Here is a 19,044-nt window from a genome sequence, read left to right on the forward strand (position 1 = left end):
CTCTGCAATCTGTCTCAAAACCTGCAAGAGCAGTCCTGGCTGCGAGGGCAGCGCAGGGTGCCAGGAGGGAGGAAATGTCAGAGGACCACGGAGGCTGCAGGCAGGATCGGCAGGAATCCCCGGTGGGAACCGCAGGCAGCAGAACGGCACAGTTAAAGATGGCTTTCCAGAGGTGAAATACGGATTTCGGAGAAGTCCCACTTCATCCTCCTTCCTAGCACAGCAAGAGCAGCCTCAGCCCAAACTCATCTTCTTTTCAAAGGGAAAACCGAACTGTTTGGGGAATTCCCCTGTTTGGGGAACGCTGCTTTTCCCTGTTTGTTTCTTTCTTTCTCACGCGTTGCCCATCCCCAAAACACGCACCCTGCTTTCACAGGACTGTCTTCCTGAAGCCAGCTTTCCACAGCTGACAACTTGCTCTCCACAGGTCAGATCACATCACATTCATTTTTGCATTTAACCTCAGGGGCATTTGAAGTCCTTCTTTAAATGTGACCCCCCCAAATTAAAAATAATAAGAAAAACCATGCATTTCTTCCAATATTTTTTTTTATTATCGTGGGTAAATGGTTTAATGTCCAATGTCCCTTTCCCTTTCAGAACAAAACAGACTAGAAATTCAGATTATTTTTTTTCTCTGCTTCCCTCCGCCCCCCGAAATCTATGGTCAAGTGGAGGACTGGCAGAATAATAGTTTAAAATATACTGTGCAGATGAGAGGTAATTGAGAAGTAATTTCTTTCCAGATAACTTTAAAGAACTCTTTGTTTCTTTCTTTATTTTTACTTGGCTGTATTTAATTCCAGTACTGGAGAATGAACTCTAAAAAGTAAATAGCTCTTCTCCTTCCTGCAAACACCTCTGCAAGACCTTCAAGAAGGTCAGCAAGAAGAAAGGGTGGAATTGGCATTCCTGAGATCCCAGAGACAAAAAGCCAAATAGAAGAAAGCTCCCAAATGTCCGTGCCTCTTCAGACACAGACAGTGAATTAAGGAATACACCCTTTCCCTCCCTTCCCTGTTTTGCATATAACTTTCACCTCTAATGATGTTTAGCAGAGTACTAAGGAAAAACGGAAGCAGGACGTTTGGATTTGGGGCTTAGAAACAAGAATAAAATCAGACAAAGGTGTACCAGAGGGGGACAGAGGAGGTTTTGCCTGTCCCCTTCTCGTCCTCAGCCAGATATGAAAGGCTTTCTCTGTCATATGGTGAAGGGGGAAAGCTTCTGCTGCACAGACTCCCCATTAATGATCGCAGCTATATCCTCTTCTCATTAAAACAATCCGCAATCACCCATTTGCAAAGATAAATTTCTCCCATATAAGTTCCAGAGACAAGGGGGTAACTGGCTTACTCTCTTCCACACCAAGAGATTAAGTGAACTAATCAAAGCAAATCTAGCTTCTCTTTAGAGGAGACAGAATATTTGCTCTTATTTAACTCTTCCCATTCTGCCACAGGTTTTGCAATAAAGCAATTCCTTCCAGCATCCTCAGCCTGTGCTTACTCTGCAAGGGAAACTCCATTTAAATCAGCGCCACGCGGTCAAGAGCATGGGAACACACAGCTTCTTCTCCACTGCGTTCAGCAGCAGCCAAGTAGTTAAGTAGGCATAATTTGTCTCTTTTCCAGTATTAACAAGCATGTCCCCATCCTACATTTGGCTGCCTTTCTCTACAGTTCCTCCCCTTGCATCTGATTACAGCAACCCAACCAGTTGGACCGGATTCCCCTTTTCAAGGTGCTGCACCTTCTCTATCCGCAGCTAGGAACACTTTTTCCCTTTTCTGTGCCTTTCCCGGAGCCCTGGTGAACAATGTCTCCCCAGGGACTGTATGACATAAGGCTACGCTAGCAATGCAGAGTGCTCAGTCCCTGCTTCTGCGATCGGTTTACAATTAATCCATGAGTGCACACACACAAATAACGCAGCCTGGCAGTAAGGGGAGAGCCCAGGACCTCAGCGCCAAAGTACAGAGGCTCTGCTGCTTAACCTAAAGAGGCCCCTCTCTGCTGTAAGAGACAGGTTGTTTTACTGACTTGAACTAGCCACTGAAATGGGACATAATCCTCATCTCCAAACCAGCGTATGGACATGAGTTCACAGGGTTACAATCGCTCGCAGGCATCCCTGTGCTCTGCAAACGTAGGAACGAATTCACTAGTCAACGAGGCTCTTTGGCAGAATGGCTTGCAAGTAGATGGAGATGATTCATTTAGGGAGAATGAATTTTCCCCTCCCTCCCCAGCCATCTTCTCCCAGTCCTGATGAAGGGATTTGTTGGACACCCGGGTGAGAAGAGAAGGGATGAAGCAGACAGGCACCTGATATCCATAAGATACACTAATCCACCCAACCAAATCCTAAATATCTCTGCTGCCAAGCAGCTCCGTGTCAGCAATTAGCAACTAGCCCCTAGGATCTGTTCAGTTTTGCTTTCACCACTGTAGTTAAACAACTAAACCTGAAGTTTTGCAAGAGGAGACTCCTGGGAAGACTGTTGAGGAAGGCAAGCCAGCAGCCTGGTGACAAGAAGCACCCCTGAGCAGGAGCCATTGCTCCTGCACCTTGGCACCGAGCATGGGGTCAGCTCCCGGGTAAAGAGGTGCCTATAGGTGGGGGTCTGCGGTGAGTAGGGATGGGGTTCAGCTGCCCAAACACCAGTGTCCTGTGTTGTGGGGTACCCTGCAAAGCCTGGAGCTGCCACTCCAAGGGTGACAGTTGTCTGCAAGTCCTGCATCATATCTGCCATGATAAGAGAGGCAGATAATGAGACCGAGAGGTAGATAATGCATATGTCCACACTGTCATCCTCTTACCCTTCAAAACAAGGTGGCTGGATCCAAACCGTGTATTTGGCATGGTTCCTGGCCCAGGCTAATGTCCAAATTGTGTCTGGAAGAGTGCTACCGGCCCAGGCCAAAATCGTGCCAGGGAGTGTGCTAACAATTTCAGAGTGTGGATGAGCAAGTTCCAGTACCTAGGAACACTCAGATGTGCTGTATAAATTACTAGCAGAAGATGTAGCCCACAGGGTGAGGCTGACTTGTCTACATCGCATTTGGCTATAACGGAAGCTGAGATGCTCAGCTCACCTGGAGACACTGAAGCTTAGGTGTCTTAATCTACAAGTTCAACCCCAGCTTCATTGTCAACTTATTAACCTGGGTGTCAGCATGACAGCGCTGAGCATTAAGGTAGAGCAAAATGCTTTTATGTTTTCTAAATTAATGGGAGGAATTCTTGGCTCGCAGAACACGGCAGAAAGGGAGGCTGAGAGGCAGCACGTCAAGGCATCTGCCCTGAGTGCAATACAGAATAAAAGCAACTAGAATAAAACAGAAAAATTAACAGAGGGATGTTAACCCTTTCACAGTTTAACCATCAAAAGGGTTTCAACTGAAAGACAGCAGCACAATTTCTCTTTTATGTGTATCTGGATAGTATTTGGGTAAAGGAGTCGGTGTGAAGGAAATTCATCACAAATGCCTCCAGCAGGATCAAAGCCTGCAAATACTCATGCATGGGAACAGCCATGTAAGACAGGCAGTCTGCTGCCACTACACACCACCACCGCTTCCGCTCTGCGCAGCAATAATACTTTGCGGAGCTGAGCGCAATCTGAGATGGCCAAAAAATTGTAGAGGGTCCCATCACACGTCTCGGATACTGCAGGTGACAGCACAGCCAGTCCCATGCCTTTTGGGGCTGGCCAGCAGCACAGAAACAGAGAAATGAAATCCCTTCAGGTCAGCTAGTTCATTGTTTCTCAACCTGTGTTTTATGGACCACAACAGCCTGGGAGACATCAAAGATATTCTGCGGCACAATTGGAAAAAAATCACTAAATGAAAATGCACATACATAGTCCCTGAATGTATGTAAGTAAAATCAGGAAGAATAAAATAAACAATGAGCATCCAAAGTTTAATCTAATCTTTATTTGGCTGTAAAGGAAAACCACTGTGGCAATGCCGCACAAGGCAACCTGTTCTGCTTTCCCAGAAGGTTGGATGGTCCTTCAGCGTAAAAAGGTTGAGAAACACTGAACTAGTTCATCTCCTGCCACAAGGCAGGATCCACTCTACCTAAACCATTCCTGACAAGTGTTTGTCTAACCTGTTCTCAAAAGACTCCAGCAACTGAGATTCCACCCCTAACCCCTAGGCAAGCTATTCCCGCAGTGAATTATCTCTAGCATTGGATTTTGCTGGTGTCTAAATTGTGTCTCCATCATTGCAATTCAAGCCCATGATTTCTTGTCCTACCCAGTGTGAACACAGAGATCAGATCATTCCCTTCCTCTTTTTGGACATCTTTTGTGTGTCATTGGAAAGATGTTTTTATGTCTTTTCTCCATCTTCCCTACAGTAAAGGGATTGTTTTCATATTTTCTGGACCTGAGACTGTTCTCACATATGACTTGTTCTCAGAGGTATCTCCAATTGGTCCTCAGCTTTCTCAAAATGCAGGGACCAGAACTGGGGATGGCTCTGCCTTTCAGACAGCCCTTTGGGATATTTCCCTGTATTACAATTATAAGACACTGTCAGCTGATATCCAGTTTGTGGTCCACCATAATTCCCAGCAATTTTTTACGCAGAACTGCGTACTTGGGTTTCCTCAGATCTGCAGTTTTTGTAAATGCCATTCTTACAGGCAGCACTTTTCCCTTGTCCTTATCAAACTGCAGATCATTTCATTGTGATTTCTAATCTCCAGAGTTCATGAAATCCCTCTAAGCCTGGTATCATCTGCAGATGAGTATGTACTTTCCATTCCATCATCCAGATATTACTGAAAATGCTTAACAGTTCTGGACTTAGGACAGACTTCAGCCTCCCAGTTTCATAATAAAGCTTTTACAACTACACTGAATATGAGGTCCCAGCCACACAAACCCACCCTTCAGCAGTTTCATCTAGTCCATACTTCCTGAGAGCACTTTGAGAAGGTCATGTGAATCAATGTAAGCTCCTGCCCAGAGCACTGTGATTTCTTGACACAGTTTCTCTCAAACTCAGAGTGCTCTAGGCTCTGCATACCAGATATTACAATGCCACAGGCATGGAAGGGAGTTAAGAGCAGCTTTTGTGCTTTCTGCACCCTTTTCGTTGGTATGATGGATGACAGAAGCACAAGGAGAATTAGCTCTGAAGGGGCGTGATGAAAGCTATTGATCTAGTGTCATATGAAGGGTCAGAAATTTAACCTTTCAGAAGATGATTCAGCACTCTTATGTGTGTTTGGAGGAAGGTTGTTTTCAGATTTTGGCTCTTTCAAGTGGGGGTTCTAATGAAAACATTTTTGCCCTTTTGCCAGTATATCCCGTGGGCATTTTAAAACATCCAACAATTTTCAAGAGACGGCTTTTAGGTCTGTCAGTTACCGACTATCATGCTAACCGGTGTTTTTTGAACAATAATCATTCAGTTATTTTGTTTTCTTGGTGTCCGCGAAATTTCTTATTATCAAAATGCATGCATGTCAACAGGTTATGGAAAGCATATTTCCTATAAAGATGAATAATCCTTATGAGCTTAAAATCAAAATACTTGTCTGTAAAGACCAGTTGATATGCAAAAAGTTTCCATGAGTGACCTATTAGGCATAAAGAATAAGCATCATAGTTCAAATACAGTTACTGTGCAAATACCCTTTATCAGAGAGTGCTGATAAGGAGCATCATTTCTATATTTCTGTTTAGCTTGTGTATCATACATGACCACGTAACTGGTTCTTTGGTTCCATTTATAAAGATGTTCACAGGGCTCAACCATACAGTTACTACCAAGCCACAGTAATACGTTCAGCTGAATTCAGTCATTTATTGCAATGAAGTCCCTGAGTCTGTATTCCTGTTTGCGTAGGAGTCTGAGCAGATTACGGCTGCTTTCCCATAACGGCCTGTAAATGGATTTTGCCGTATAAAAGAGAAGCACAATGCAATATTTAAGGGGTGTGTTTAGGACTAGGTCAAATCTTGTGCCATTGCATGCTCTGCCATCACCTTCCTGGCTAGGTCAATTAAGAGTTGTATTCCTTTCAAGCAGCCAGCTATGACTCCCTTCATAGGCTATGGAAAGAAACAGGCATCTCTAGAGGGTTGATCTTTCATCCTACATTGTGAGATGAATTATCCTCTGGAAGTACCGCTTTCTCTCTGTTGACTCCACAAGGAGCCTGTGATGACCAGACCAGCCAGGCTTAAATATTATGTTTCAGACATACAATAGAAACCCCATCCCGAATACCTAACTTGCAGTCACTTGTGGTTGGGGCAGACAAGTCCTATCTCCTGTCTTTCTGTGCCTCATTTTTTCATCTGCAAAACAGGGTGACAGTGCTTTCCTGTCTCATGTTGGAGCTGTGAAGATAATGACAGTAAGAATTGTGAGGTGCTTAATGATTACAGTATTAGGAGCCATATGTGTGCACTTGGTAGATAACATGTCATTTATTACAGGTTTCAAAGACCTGCTAGCAGGCAATGGCAATACCTAAACATCCAGTATCTTCTTTGAAGACTTCACAGACTTTTCCCAGGGTTTCTTATCCCATTTTAGATCATTCTGATGATGGAATATGATTTCCCAAGTTCAGAACTTACAGAATGTGGGCACTGAAAGAATTTACACCTTTACCTTCCTCAAAAGTAGAGCAGTTACAGCTCACTTTCACATCAGGAAAATGAACCCCTTTTTCAAAATAGGATCGGTTTTACATTCCCATTATAGTAATCTCTTGATCCGTTCAGAAATCTAGCAGTATTTAAATATATATTTAAAGAGAAAAGTTTACCCATTTTCCAAGCAGGGCTCTTCTTTCTTCGAATACCTATAAAACATACGCACACAAATACAATTGAATATTTAAAGGGGATTCAGTATGTCCTAAGAAAAATACAGCTTGAAAAACAATCTACAAAATATAAACAGAATCACTGAATGGAAGAGTTTGGAAGAAACCTGTGGAGATCTTTTAGTCCAAACTCCCTGCTAGGGTCAACTAAAGCAGGTTGCTCAGGGCCACGTCCAGATGGGTTTTGAATATCTTCTTGGATGGAGACTCCACAACCTCTGTCGCAACTTGTTAAAGTGTGTGACCACCCTCACAGTAAAAACATTTTTTCTTAAGTTTAAATGGAATTTCCTATATTTCAATTTGTGGCTATTGCCTCTTGTCTTTTCACTGGCTGCCACCAAGAAGAGTCTGGCTCTGTCGTCTTTACCCCCTCCCATCAGATATCTATACACATTGATAAGGTCCTCCATGAGCCTCTCTTCTTTAGGCTGAACAACCTCCGATCTCTCAACCCTTTCCTATACATCAGATTCTCTAATTCCTTAACCATTTTTGCGGCCCTACACCAGCTTTGTTCCAGTAAGTCCATGTCTTTCTTGTACTGGGGAGCCCAGAAATGGACACAGCATTCCAGATCTGTCCTCACCAGTGCTGAGTAGAGGGGAAGGATCACCTCCCTTGACCTGCCACCTACACTCTTCCTAATGTAGCCCAGGACGATGGTGGCCTTCTTTGCTGGCTCGTGGTCAACTTGGTATTCACCAGGACCCTCAGGTCTTTCTCTCCCAAGCTGCTTTCCAGACAGTCAGTCCATTTCTCCAGCCTGTCAAGGTCCCTCTTAATCACTGGAACAACCTGCTCAGGGATGTGGTAGAGTCCCCATCGCTGGAGGTTCTCAATACACAATTGGACAGGAGGCTAGATAATCTCACCTAGGCTCCCTTTCCCACGAAAGATTGGACCAGATGATCTTTTCAGATCCCTTCCAACCTGGGCTGTTCTATGATTCTGTGATTTATGAGAGCACAAACATCTCGTCTATCAACTACTACTCCCAATTCTGTATCGTCTACAAACTTGCTGAGGGTGCAGTCTGCCCCATCATCCAAGTTGTTAATGAAGATTTTAAATGATCCTGGCCCCAGTGTCGACCCCTGGCATACTCCACTAGTGACTGGCCTCCAGCTGAACTTTGTGCTGCTGATCACAATCCTTTGAGGCCAGTAAGTCAGTCAGTTTTCAATCCACCTCACTCTCCATTCGTACTTCATCAGCTTGTCTGTGAGGATGTTATGGTAGACAGTATTGAAAGCCTTAATAAAGTCTGAAAATCAATTAGTTTTCCTAGACCTCTCTTCTCTCCAGGACTACAATGCATGTGATTCTTCCACATAGATCCCTGAAGAGGTCAAAGTCTGCTCTCCTGAAGTCAAGGGTTGTGATCCTGCTGTTTCTCTTGCTCTTTACTGTCAGTATCCTGAACTCCATCATTTCCTGGTCACTGCCGCCAACATTGTCCCCAACCAGTCCTTCCTTCTTTGTAAGTATGAGGTCCAGCAGAGCATCTTCCCTTGTTGGTTCCTTGATGACCTGTGTCAGGAAGTTATCATCAAGGCACTCCTGAAACCTCCTGGATTGCATGTGTCCTGCTGTGTTGCCCTTCCTTAAAGTTCCTCATGAGGACCAAGGCCTGTGAACATGAGGCTTCTTCCAGTCGTCTGAGGAAGGCCTCATCTACTTCTTCCTGATCTTCTTCAACTCTACAGGCTGGTTCCTGTGGAAGGTTCCTTTCACTGAAGAAGACTCCCTAAAGTTCAAGGACTATGTCTGCACGACTGTGAAGGACAGCTCTGCAGACTGGCTGCAATGTGCTACCTCTCATGTCCAGCTCCCTTCTTTGCAGCTGCTGCACACGATGCACCAACATAGCGCTCTACTCTCTTGGGCATACAGTGATGCGTGGTGTCTCATGTGCTTTGGTGAGACCAGAAGCTGGGCTTCCCACCTCTTTATTTTAGAAATTTCTCCTGAGTTGGAGACATTGGGTGCCTGAAATCTCCTAGAATGGATACAACATGGGTAGCTATCACGCAGCCCTGGTGATGGCTTCAATCTTAACGCAGCAAGACCGTTAGGAGTAAGATAGTAAGACCAGTCTTTTTTCCCTGGCCACTTTACAGTGACAACTAACAAGAAGGATGATCAGTATCAAAATACAGCGGAGGCTTTATGATGTTGACCTTTATCCATAGGGAGCTAGACCTGAAAGCATTAGCACGTGCCTTCCCACTACCACAAAACTGCCTTCTATACTCAGCATTGTGACCGGGGAAGTGAGGAAATGCTGTAGATGATTTTTCCAGAAGACAGATCAAAGAGGAAAAAGCCCAGCTTATAACTGCACATAAAAACAGCTATTAACCACAACTAGGAAAACATGCTTGATCATTATAAACTCCAAACGTGTCATTGCTATGACAGCCTGCAAAGAAGGTTCCTGCAGAGAAAGACATTATCAGTGCTGATGTCTGGTACAGCAGTTGACAGTGTTAGCTCTGTCTCTCTCAGCAGGAGTGTCTCTTGCGAGGGGTGGAAAATGACATTTCTTTTATTTGTATGTTGACAGTTATTATTTGCTTTGTTTGCATGTGGGACACTTGGCAAAGCAAAAAAAAACAACCAAAAAACTAACAAGCTGAACTTGGAAAAGGATTTGCCACAAGCAAGTGATGAATAGTCAAAGATCTAAGTTTTGGGTTGGATAATTCAAGTGAAGCAGGGAGTTATATAACTGAAAGCAATGTTAATGGTCTTTGATCAAAGAAAGACACATATTTGCTTTCAGCATTCTTGGAGATACATCTGAGCCAACTCTGTCAGAAAGTTCTGCCTACTCCAGGCACTTGGAAGCATTAATTAGCAACAGAATGGCCCAAAATTGGTATAATCATCCACTGCCTTAATCAAGCCCATGTTTACTATCCTCTCCTCCAAGGCCTTGGAGTTATACCTATAGCATGCCTAAACTTCTGGCCTTGGATGCAGCCTGAGGCCTAGGTTGCTCCTGAGATCTGCCATCTCACATCCATGTCTTCAGGTGGTTTTAAATAAGCTGAAGTTCAAGGCTGTCTGACAAGTCCCTCCACCCTTTGCTGCAAATGCCACTGGGGGCTCTTCTACCCCACACCTGAATTACTGCCCAGCAGAAGGCAAATCATCTCCCGACTTCCAGTCCTTCCTTAAAGGCAGCACAGCCCTGCACTCAGCAGGACTGACGCTGAAGTCTGTCTGGTTTTGCTGCGGGCGAGGAGGCTGCTCTGTTTCCTACCTTTACTTCATCCTTAACTGTAGCACAACCTTGGCATATCTAAGACTCCACCTCTGGTTTTCTGACCACGAATGCTGCATAATTCAAGGTTTCCTAATTCTGGCTTCTTGACTTTGGTCTGTCCCTGATGGTGATCCTGGCTTTAAAACAATCATGACTGCCCATAGAATCATAGGATCATAGAATCATTAAGGTTGGAAAAGACCTCTAAGATCATCGAGTCCAACCGTCAACCCAACACCACCATGCCCGCTAAACCATGTCCCTAAGCGCCTCATCTACACGTCTTTTAAATACCTCCAGGGATGGTGACTCAACCACTTCCCTGGGCAGCCTGGTCCAATGTTTAACCACTCTTTCAGTAAAGAAATTTTTCCTCATGTCCAATCTAAACCTTCCCTGGCGCAACTTGAGGCCATGTCCCATTAGTAACACCCTGGCTAGTCTTTTGTGTTCTAACAGCTGCTGTAAGGGCAGAAAACCATAGACGGAGGCAGCAGGACTCGGGATGGACCATAGGCAGGAGAGAGCTGGGTCCTACCAACAATGCAGACAAGTGTACTCTCGATCATGTTTGAAACTCCAGGGAAATCTACAGGAACTACTGTATGGAGTACCCCCAGGATCACCCAAAATTAGACAGGTAGCAAATTTATGCTACTAACTGTTCTTGGGTCTGCTCCTAACAATGGTTTAGATGGAGCTTAAATGCTTCTGTGTTGGATCAGCTCTGAATTCCCACCACTCCTGCCCCTCGCTGCCTATTCTACTAACAAGTACATTTCTTATGCATCTCTTCTCTCTATGCTTTCATCTTCTCACTGGTTTTCACATACCTTCTATCTATAAATTCTTTTATCTCTTCATGCTTTCTCTTAACTCAAGGGTGCAGAAACAAACAGAGATATGATTGTATGAAAATGGCGCCTTCTCACTCACTAGCTCCCTATATATATCAACCGGATTATCTCCTGATTTCAGCGGTCAGCAATATTTTTGTTGCAACTTTTTTTTTTTCTGCTAACACTGCAGAGCAGTATAGTGATATACGAAAAGGAGTTTCAGGCAGGTCAATGCTTTAAAACCCGGATCAGAAACAAGCAAACACTTTTCATCATGAACTTCATCACTGAGCACAGGTCTGGGAGGTTATGGTGGGTTTTCTTACCTGGAACATCATTAAGCATTGGAGTATACAAGAATCCAATATGAGCTCCTAAAAGTTTTGCTGCAGCCCAATGCAACATCAGACTGCCTAAGGAGCAGAGGAGTAAGAAGGTGGAAAAGGGTGGTTTTACCCACATACTTATTTCTAGTTAGATTATACTTTATTGCACAGTGATGTGCATCTGTAAAAATATGTTTTAAAGGGTATAGGAAACAGACATTAAAATGATTCAAAGGCTGGAGAATATGCCAGAATGAAAGGACTTCAAAGAGCTCAATCTGTTTAGTTTATCAAAAAAAGTTCAAGTGTTGGCTTGAAGTAGGGTAAAAGTCCTTCCACAAGGAAAAAAATACTGTTTACAGAAGAGTTTAATAAGCTAGCAGGGGAAAATTTAAATGATGGAAGTTAATGCTAGAGGTATTCAGACAGGAGACAAGGTTTCATCTTTTTCATCTTTTCATGGTATAGGGGATTAATCATGAGAAAATTATTAGGGAAATGATGAAATTTTCAGTTCTTGATAACCCCAAAGGAAGTCTGGGTACCTTTGTGGAAGATATTTTAGCCAAATTCTAGTTACTGAGATCAAGACTGGGGGAACTGTGCGAAACAAGAGGGCCCAAGAAATCCAGGAAGCCAGACTACATGATGTAATGGCCCACTCTGGATTAAATTCTATGAATCATCAACAGAAATTTAAACTGAATTCTGAGGGAGGAATATGCTCCTGGTGATACATGAGCCAAAAAACCCCTCAGCTATGTTAGCAGATCCCAGATATAGTATACAGAGTGGGAGGTTAGGAAATGCATCTCGTTATTTATAAATTGAGTGCATCACTTCAGTTTCCAAAATATCAAGCTAGCCTCATCACTACCAGGCTTAGCAGAGAAGTCAGAGCATGGGTACTAAGGTCTCTCCTACGAGCTGAGACGGAACACATCGGCCACTCGGAAACCTACACTAACACCCAGTTTGCTCTGGAGTTAAACTAATGTCTTCTGGAGCAGAAAAAAAGAATAATTCGGCAACTTTCACTAACAATTGAATACACTTTTTTTTTTCGTTTAAAAACAACTGATTTGGTAAAATAACAATACTTAAACTAAATACTTGTATGCTTTAAACAATGTATATTAGAACTTTCAGGTTTCACACAACATTAGTTTTTATATTTATGTATACGTAATAAAGACTGTATGTGTGTTTGAGATATACATACTTCTAATAGTAAATAAAACCTTTAAGTTCTTATTCCATTACTCATGACCTACACAGGCAAAAACATAAGTTACATTTTTCTAGAACTTGAGAATTTGTGAAGTGAACCTGAGAATCTGTCTTGGGATTTAAGAATATTCAGAACCTGACTGGACAAGATCCCGAGCAAATGCTCTAGCTGACTTTGCCTTGAGGGGTTGGACTAGATGTTCTCCAGAAGTCCCTTCCAACAATTCTGTGGTTCTGTGAATTTGACCCATTTGCACGGAACTTGCCTTGTCATTCATGAGTTGATGGTTCAGTGGAGTCCATGTGCTCATCTTGGTCTGTAGTTTGGGGCCATCCATGTTTCTAGGAGGTGCAAATGCCATAGATGCAGGAGATGGTGGGTCCTCTGATGTCTTGTCAACACCAATGGCTACAACAATTGAACAGAACAAAGACCAACATTATCTCTGTGCTACTCCATTACAGTATGTTAGTGAAAAGCAAATAATTTTAAGAAGGAATGAAATTATTTCGTAGCATAGCAATGATACAAGTAAAATTATATGAAAGTCAGTTAGGGTAAGGCCTTTTATTTTATGTACCCACAGCAACCATGACAGTAAAGGCCAGATTTCCTGATGGAACCTCTGTGCACTAATGTCATATAAATAAGTAATAATTAAGCAGGTCTTCCCCATCACAAATGTTATTGAATATGCCTTTGATTTTTGCTGCAGATCACAACATGGTATTTGCAGTGAGCTAGAAAGTACACGAAATTTCTCTTTCCAGTTGTTGGCACTGAAAATTGGAGATAACTTGTGCAGGTACTTAAGTGACACTAGCTAGGTTTTTACTGATTTTGATGGGTATATAATGCCAAGTCTCAAAGGGCCAATTTGTTTCTGTAACACTTAACTGAAAGAATGAAATCCAGAATGGTTCAGAATTGACTGAAATCTTTCAGGGTCCTGTGTTCAGGCAGGTTGGTTTTGATGGTTTGGACTGACCGTGCTGCTCTTTTAAACAAAAATTTCTAGGTGAAGTAAATCGGACATTTAACAAAATTTTCCCTTCCCTTTTGTGAGACCAAGTAACTGGACTTTGTTCAGACAAAGTCATTTCTTCATAAATTCTTGCCCAATCATAGGAAAAGCTTTTTTCCCTTCATCTTCTACCCTGCAGCTGGATTCAGCAGGATAATATTGCTCACCTCAGGCATCCGATTTCCAGACTGGAGGCATAAGCCGCAGCAGCCTGAAAACCAAGTCATTTCTTTACCACATTAAAAAATATCTCAGTTCCCTGCATATAGTCATTAGGCAATTTTTCTGTAAACACTTCAGATCGCTTTAAAGCTTCTTGGTGGCAAGGTGAATAATAGGACTTTTGGAACAAAAGAAAAGGCAAATCCATTAAGTAACTCCAATATTGTATTGCCAGCCTACCCTGAACCCAAGCACCTCAAAACCCACCCAGCAAAAGGACTTTTCTAGCTAATACAGCTCTGAGGCTCACAAGACACATCTTCATGAAAGCCCAGTCCCCCATTCCTTACCCAGACAAAATTCCTGTCTATATCAATGGAATATTAATCTTCAAAACCCACTGCAGGATCTGTCTGGGCATGTCACCTTTTTGAATAGTTTTTCCTCCCTTCCTTTCCTAAGTTATTATGGAATCAAAGAAATATAAAGAAAAAAATGAAAAATGTCTTATAGCTTTCTCTCTGCATCTGGTGATGTAATATGGTCCGTGGTTAGGAAATAAGTTCGTTACAAGAATCTGAGTTCTTTCTCTCTTTTTTTTTTTTGCTAGAGATCCTTAACTTACTGTCTGCACACTGCCATTTTAACTTCCCGCAGAGAAGCCACTGAGAGCTAAAAGACTTATTAAGGTTTCAAAGCCTCACGTTCTGTAGTTGACCAATGTTAGAGGCTTCTTGTGCAACTGAGTAGGTGCATTTGGGATACGCATTACGATGGGATCACTTACGGGGTTGTTTTTGTTTTGTTTTGTTTTTCTGCAAGGCCCCTGCCCTTTTCAATGCACAGAAACACAACATTACAAGCTAGAGAAACAGCTCCACTGCCAAAAAAACAGGTTCGGGCAACCATGTCCTGTTTTTCAGGGACAACCTTCTACATTAGTCACAAAAACATCAGTTGTCACTGCAGCACACTCCCAACCCTGGATTCATGTTCCAGTTTCCCTACGCAGACATGCTTTCTTGGTGCTGGAGCAGCTGCGTCCACAAACTGGCGTGTTAGCAGCTCGTAGCCCAAAGAGACAGTTGTGCCTCTGGACCCTCTTGTGTGTGCCAAAAACGTGGCTCAGAACACACCTGGCAGAAGCCATATTCCCAGCTGCACATGCCATAAAACTGCCTGAATTGCACTTGATGTTCGAGCACGATGTGTAAACAGGGCTGCAAAGGCAGGTACCATCAGGCAAAAAGGTGAGCGTAGCCAAACGTTTTAACGTTGTACACGATGTGCCAGCCTGCCATCCCTCCCTCGCTACCCCTTTGCTGCTAGCACAGTCACACAACCACCGTCTGCTCTGCTCCTCATCTCCCCAGCTACACTCAAAATTGCGATGAGGGGAGGGAGGCAACCCCAAGTCCAACCTCAGCAGCGTGTGTTTACAGGATGAATTCTTTGGTGGTCAGGACTGTGCAGTGTCACTTTAGAGCACGTGTTTTACTGGGGCTCCTCAAAGGCACGCTGTACGTGCTTGGACTCGGTGCGCTTACTTATTAGGTGGCCTTGAATTTCATGGGATGCATCAAAGGAGCCAGCAGCATTAGAAAATCTAGAAGCACCTTACCTGTAACATGCAGCTAGCCTAAAAATTGAGCTGCAAGTTCTTTATAGGCCTTCTAAGGAGAGACTTGGTTTACCAACTACAGTTTAGCTGCCTGTTCCTCAAAGGAAAACTGCGCTTCTTGTCTTCACCCTGAACTCCCTATCCCTGCCAGGATTAACAGCTAATCTGGCTTCTTCAAGAGCCTAGAGTAACTCTGATCAGAGTTAATCTATGACATGATACTGAGGTGGCTGCAGCAGCTTGCTCAGTACGCATTAAAAAGCAGCTGCTGTGCTGTGCAGACCAGCGATTGTCAAACTGTTTAGCCAGGGCCCCACTTTTCTTCTGCAGTAGTCGTTATCTTTGGACTGGCTGCCCAAAATAACATTTCAGAGATTGCTCCAGCTTGTTCTTCACCTATCCTGGGATGAAATTCATCAAGCTCAGCTGATCTGAAAACATTCAACCAGCAAGAGATGTGAGATGAGGTTAACAAGAAATCAAGCTTTAAATATGTAAAAGGAAAATGTTGGTTCACTACCCAAAGAGGAAAAGCTATTGACACATGATGCTAAAAAAATTATCTATTATCCTTCTTCCAGGAAAAATAAAAAGGGAATGTAGGAGCAGGTGGCAGGCATAGTAAATACCAGTGCAGAAGAGATCTGGGGGCAAGACTGGGGAAAGACCAAGTTTTGTGAGCATGTACAGTGTTTTCCAGCTGGTTGTGTTTGATTAACTTCACAGCAAGTTGGTCAGAGATCTCCAGCTGTTTCAAAGCAGTTATCTTACACAGTTTGCAGAGAGCAGGTGAGCCTGGCAGAGCACAAATGTTAAAAAAGAGCAAAACCGCCTGGGTTACTACAGCCAGAGAGTACCTAGGAATGGTTCACAGTTCGAATGAAAGGATATACTGAGTGGGGATCCAAGAGATTTGTGCTTTTTGAGATGTATGAAGAAGACATACATTAATTTCAGAGAGCGAGAAAGATGAATGGCGTTGTCTAACAGTGAGACAATTTCAAGACTGATCGAAATCCTGCTGAAGCCAATGGAAATACCTTCACTGATTTCAGTACAAGTTGGGTCAAGCCCTTGGTTTAAAAAAAAAGTGATTGCATTTAAGAAAGATTAACAATACATAATGATCATATCGTATTTACTAAGGGCATTGGAATAACTTCCTTTAGCTGGGTTAATCTCTGCTTAACCCTCTGGAATGGCATTCCAGAGGTTTGTGCAAACCATACTCAAACCAAGTCATTCAGAAGCAGACCCCTTTATTAATGTTTTTGACCACATCTCTATAGCAGTAAGCCTTTATGGTTCAACAGAGCCTGGTGCACTCAGAGGTTTAAGGATGCATTTTGCAGAGAAAGTGCCTAATCACATTAATCCGTGTGACGACAATGGCACAGTCGAGGAGTTCAGTTGCGAATAAACAGAATTTAACTGAATCAATTGCAAGCTCAGAGAGGAAAGTAATTTTATTGTAAATTATTATATCGACAATAAACGGCGATAATTGATGCTATGGGAGAAATGCTTTAAACAGCAGTAACAGAAAAACAATCTAGAATGTAGGCCAAATTATAGGGCATTCAAAATGGAAAAAATCAAGAGGATAGCTCTGGGTGGAAAAGATAAAGTGGAACAGATCCTCCTATGTAGGGGGACACCTAGAAAGATGGCAAGAGGAGAAGGGCAGGAGGCTAAGTGCACATTTGCAATGATTTACAACAAGGAGGCCAATACTGCGCTCCTCCTTTCCCTCTAGCTAGCCCTTAACCCACAAGCTGCAAAGCACTGATATCATCCCACCTCCCACATCCGTCACTTGCACTTTGCATTGTGATGCCCTGTCCTCGGTTAACATGTCCACTCTGACTGCATGATATTGCCAGTGTTCCCCACTGCCGCATCAGTCTTCTCACGGTTGTCCCCAGGCCCGTGGAAGGCTCTGTGAGCCTGACACAGATGTTTGCCCAGCTGGCTTCGAGGATCTCTGTGGTACCAATGCTACAGCATCAATAAACCCCAGAGCACGGCATTGCCACGGTACTGATAAACCCAAACACCTGCAGCACCTCGTGCCACTGATATTTCTGCCTCTCCCCAGCACCATCACCTCTGTGCACCCTGCACTGCATGAGACCGACACCCTTACCCCTGCCAGGGTGTGCCAGAAATATCCCTGTGCACAAGAACCCAAGGTTTGAGTACCCCTACGATCCCCCTTACCCCAGGCAGTGAATAACTAACTCTGCATTCCTCCCTGCTCCATGATGCCTACCAAGGTATCGGTACCTCCATATACCATCCCAGAGGTGATACTCTCCAGTGACCAACAGACCCCAAATCCCTTGTGCTCCTCCATACCATTGTGCCCTACCAATGCCCCTGCTATGCTGTTTTAACTTCCATACCTATTCTCTTCATAACCATGGCTCAAACTGCATCAGAGACCTTCAGACTAGATATTAGGAAGTATTTCTTTACCGAGAGGGTGGTCAAACACTGGAACAGGCTTCCTAGAGACGTGGTCGATGCCCCAAGCCTGTCAGTGTTTAAGAGGCATTTGGATAATGCCCTTGGACATGCTTTGACTCTTGGTCAGCCCAGAAGTGGACAGGCAGTTGGACTTAGACGATCGTTGTAGGTCCCTTCCAACTGGAACTATCCTATCCTATCCTATCCTATCCTATCCTATCCTATCCTATCCTATCCTATCCCCTTTACCCCACAGTGTCTCTCAGCTCCAAAGGACCGGTATCCTCTTTGGTCTCCAATAAATCCAGCGATCTCCCCTGCCTGGTGGTGTCAATACCTGACTGCTCTCCTCTGTGTCCTTGTTACAGATGTTCTGCAGGATCTGCTTTGAGCCCAGAAGCACTGACTCCCACTCCGGCTCCACATCAGTCTCCTTGTGTCCAGCAGGGCCAACGTCCTCCCAGGAGCTGTCACAGCACTGCACAGTCCCAATGACATTACAGCCAGGGGAACTGATCAGTATTGATCCCTAACACCTTTTCTCCCCTAAATAAGACAACAGCAAGGTCCCTTTTACCCCCAGAGAATAAAGCATTTCCCTTTCTACCCCAAACCTCACTGGATTTATATTCTGTTATGCAGTTGGATGATCCGTGATGTTCTTACCTCAAAGTCCACCAGAACTTCCCTAGTCCTGCAGCACATACAGTGGCACTGCCCAGTGTCCCCATGTCCTGTGATGCCCCGATAGGTTTCCCCACCCCACTTTAAAAGGCAGTAGCAAACCCCAGCTCCCCAGTACTTGTCACCAGATACCAGTGCTTTTTCCACCCATTTATTGAGTTTATACTCTTTGCATGATGTCTTTATGCCCTGCCCCTTTGAGCATTAATATTTCTAAGTACTCTTTCCACTCACACTCTGAAATCTCTCCTGGGACCCAAAGGCAACAACAATCCCCTCGGGCCTCAGGCCTGACAGCGCTGGCAGATGGGCAGACCCCAGGCCCTTTGTGCCTCAGTGTCCCCCACTGTAGCGTTCACACCTTCTCCACTGGGTGCATCGGAGACCCCTTCCTCACAGCATGGGCCGTGCTTGGTGCACACTGGGGTCTTCCATCTTCCCGTCAGGCTCCCTCCCTGTGTCCTACTGAATCTGGTACCCCCTCCACATACCCTATGGAGTTTGTGCTCCCCTCTCTTTCCACTGTCCCCCTGTGTCCCGCTGCATTTGT

At 44.0% G+C, this 19,044-nt stretch overlaps 1 protein-coding gene across 1 annotated transcript in view; it reads right to left on the reverse strand.

The window, feature by feature from the left end:
- FBXO16 (F-box protein 16) overlaps positions 1-19,044 on the reverse strand; it is a 41,360-nt gene that overhangs the window by 22,050 nt on the left and 266 nt on the right. Inside the window, exons 2-3 of the mRNA XM_076332537.1 lie at positions 12,800-12,942; positions 6,805-6,840 (exon numbers count right to left, since the gene is read on the reverse strand). Coding sequence (XP_076188652.1) covers positions 6,805-6,840; positions 12,800-12,895 — 132 coding nt within the window. The 5' untranslated portion in view covers positions 12,896-12,942. The remainder of the gene's footprint in view (positions 1-6,804; positions 6,841-12,799; positions 12,943-19,044) is intronic.

This window comes from Aptenodytes patagonicus, chromosome 3 (assembly GCF_965638725.1).
Source record: "Aptenodytes patagonicus chromosome 3, bAptPat1.pri.cur, whole genome shotgun sequence".
NCBI classification, from domain to species: domain Eukaryota; kingdom Metazoa; phylum Chordata; class Aves; order Sphenisciformes; family Spheniscidae; genus Aptenodytes; species Aptenodytes patagonicus.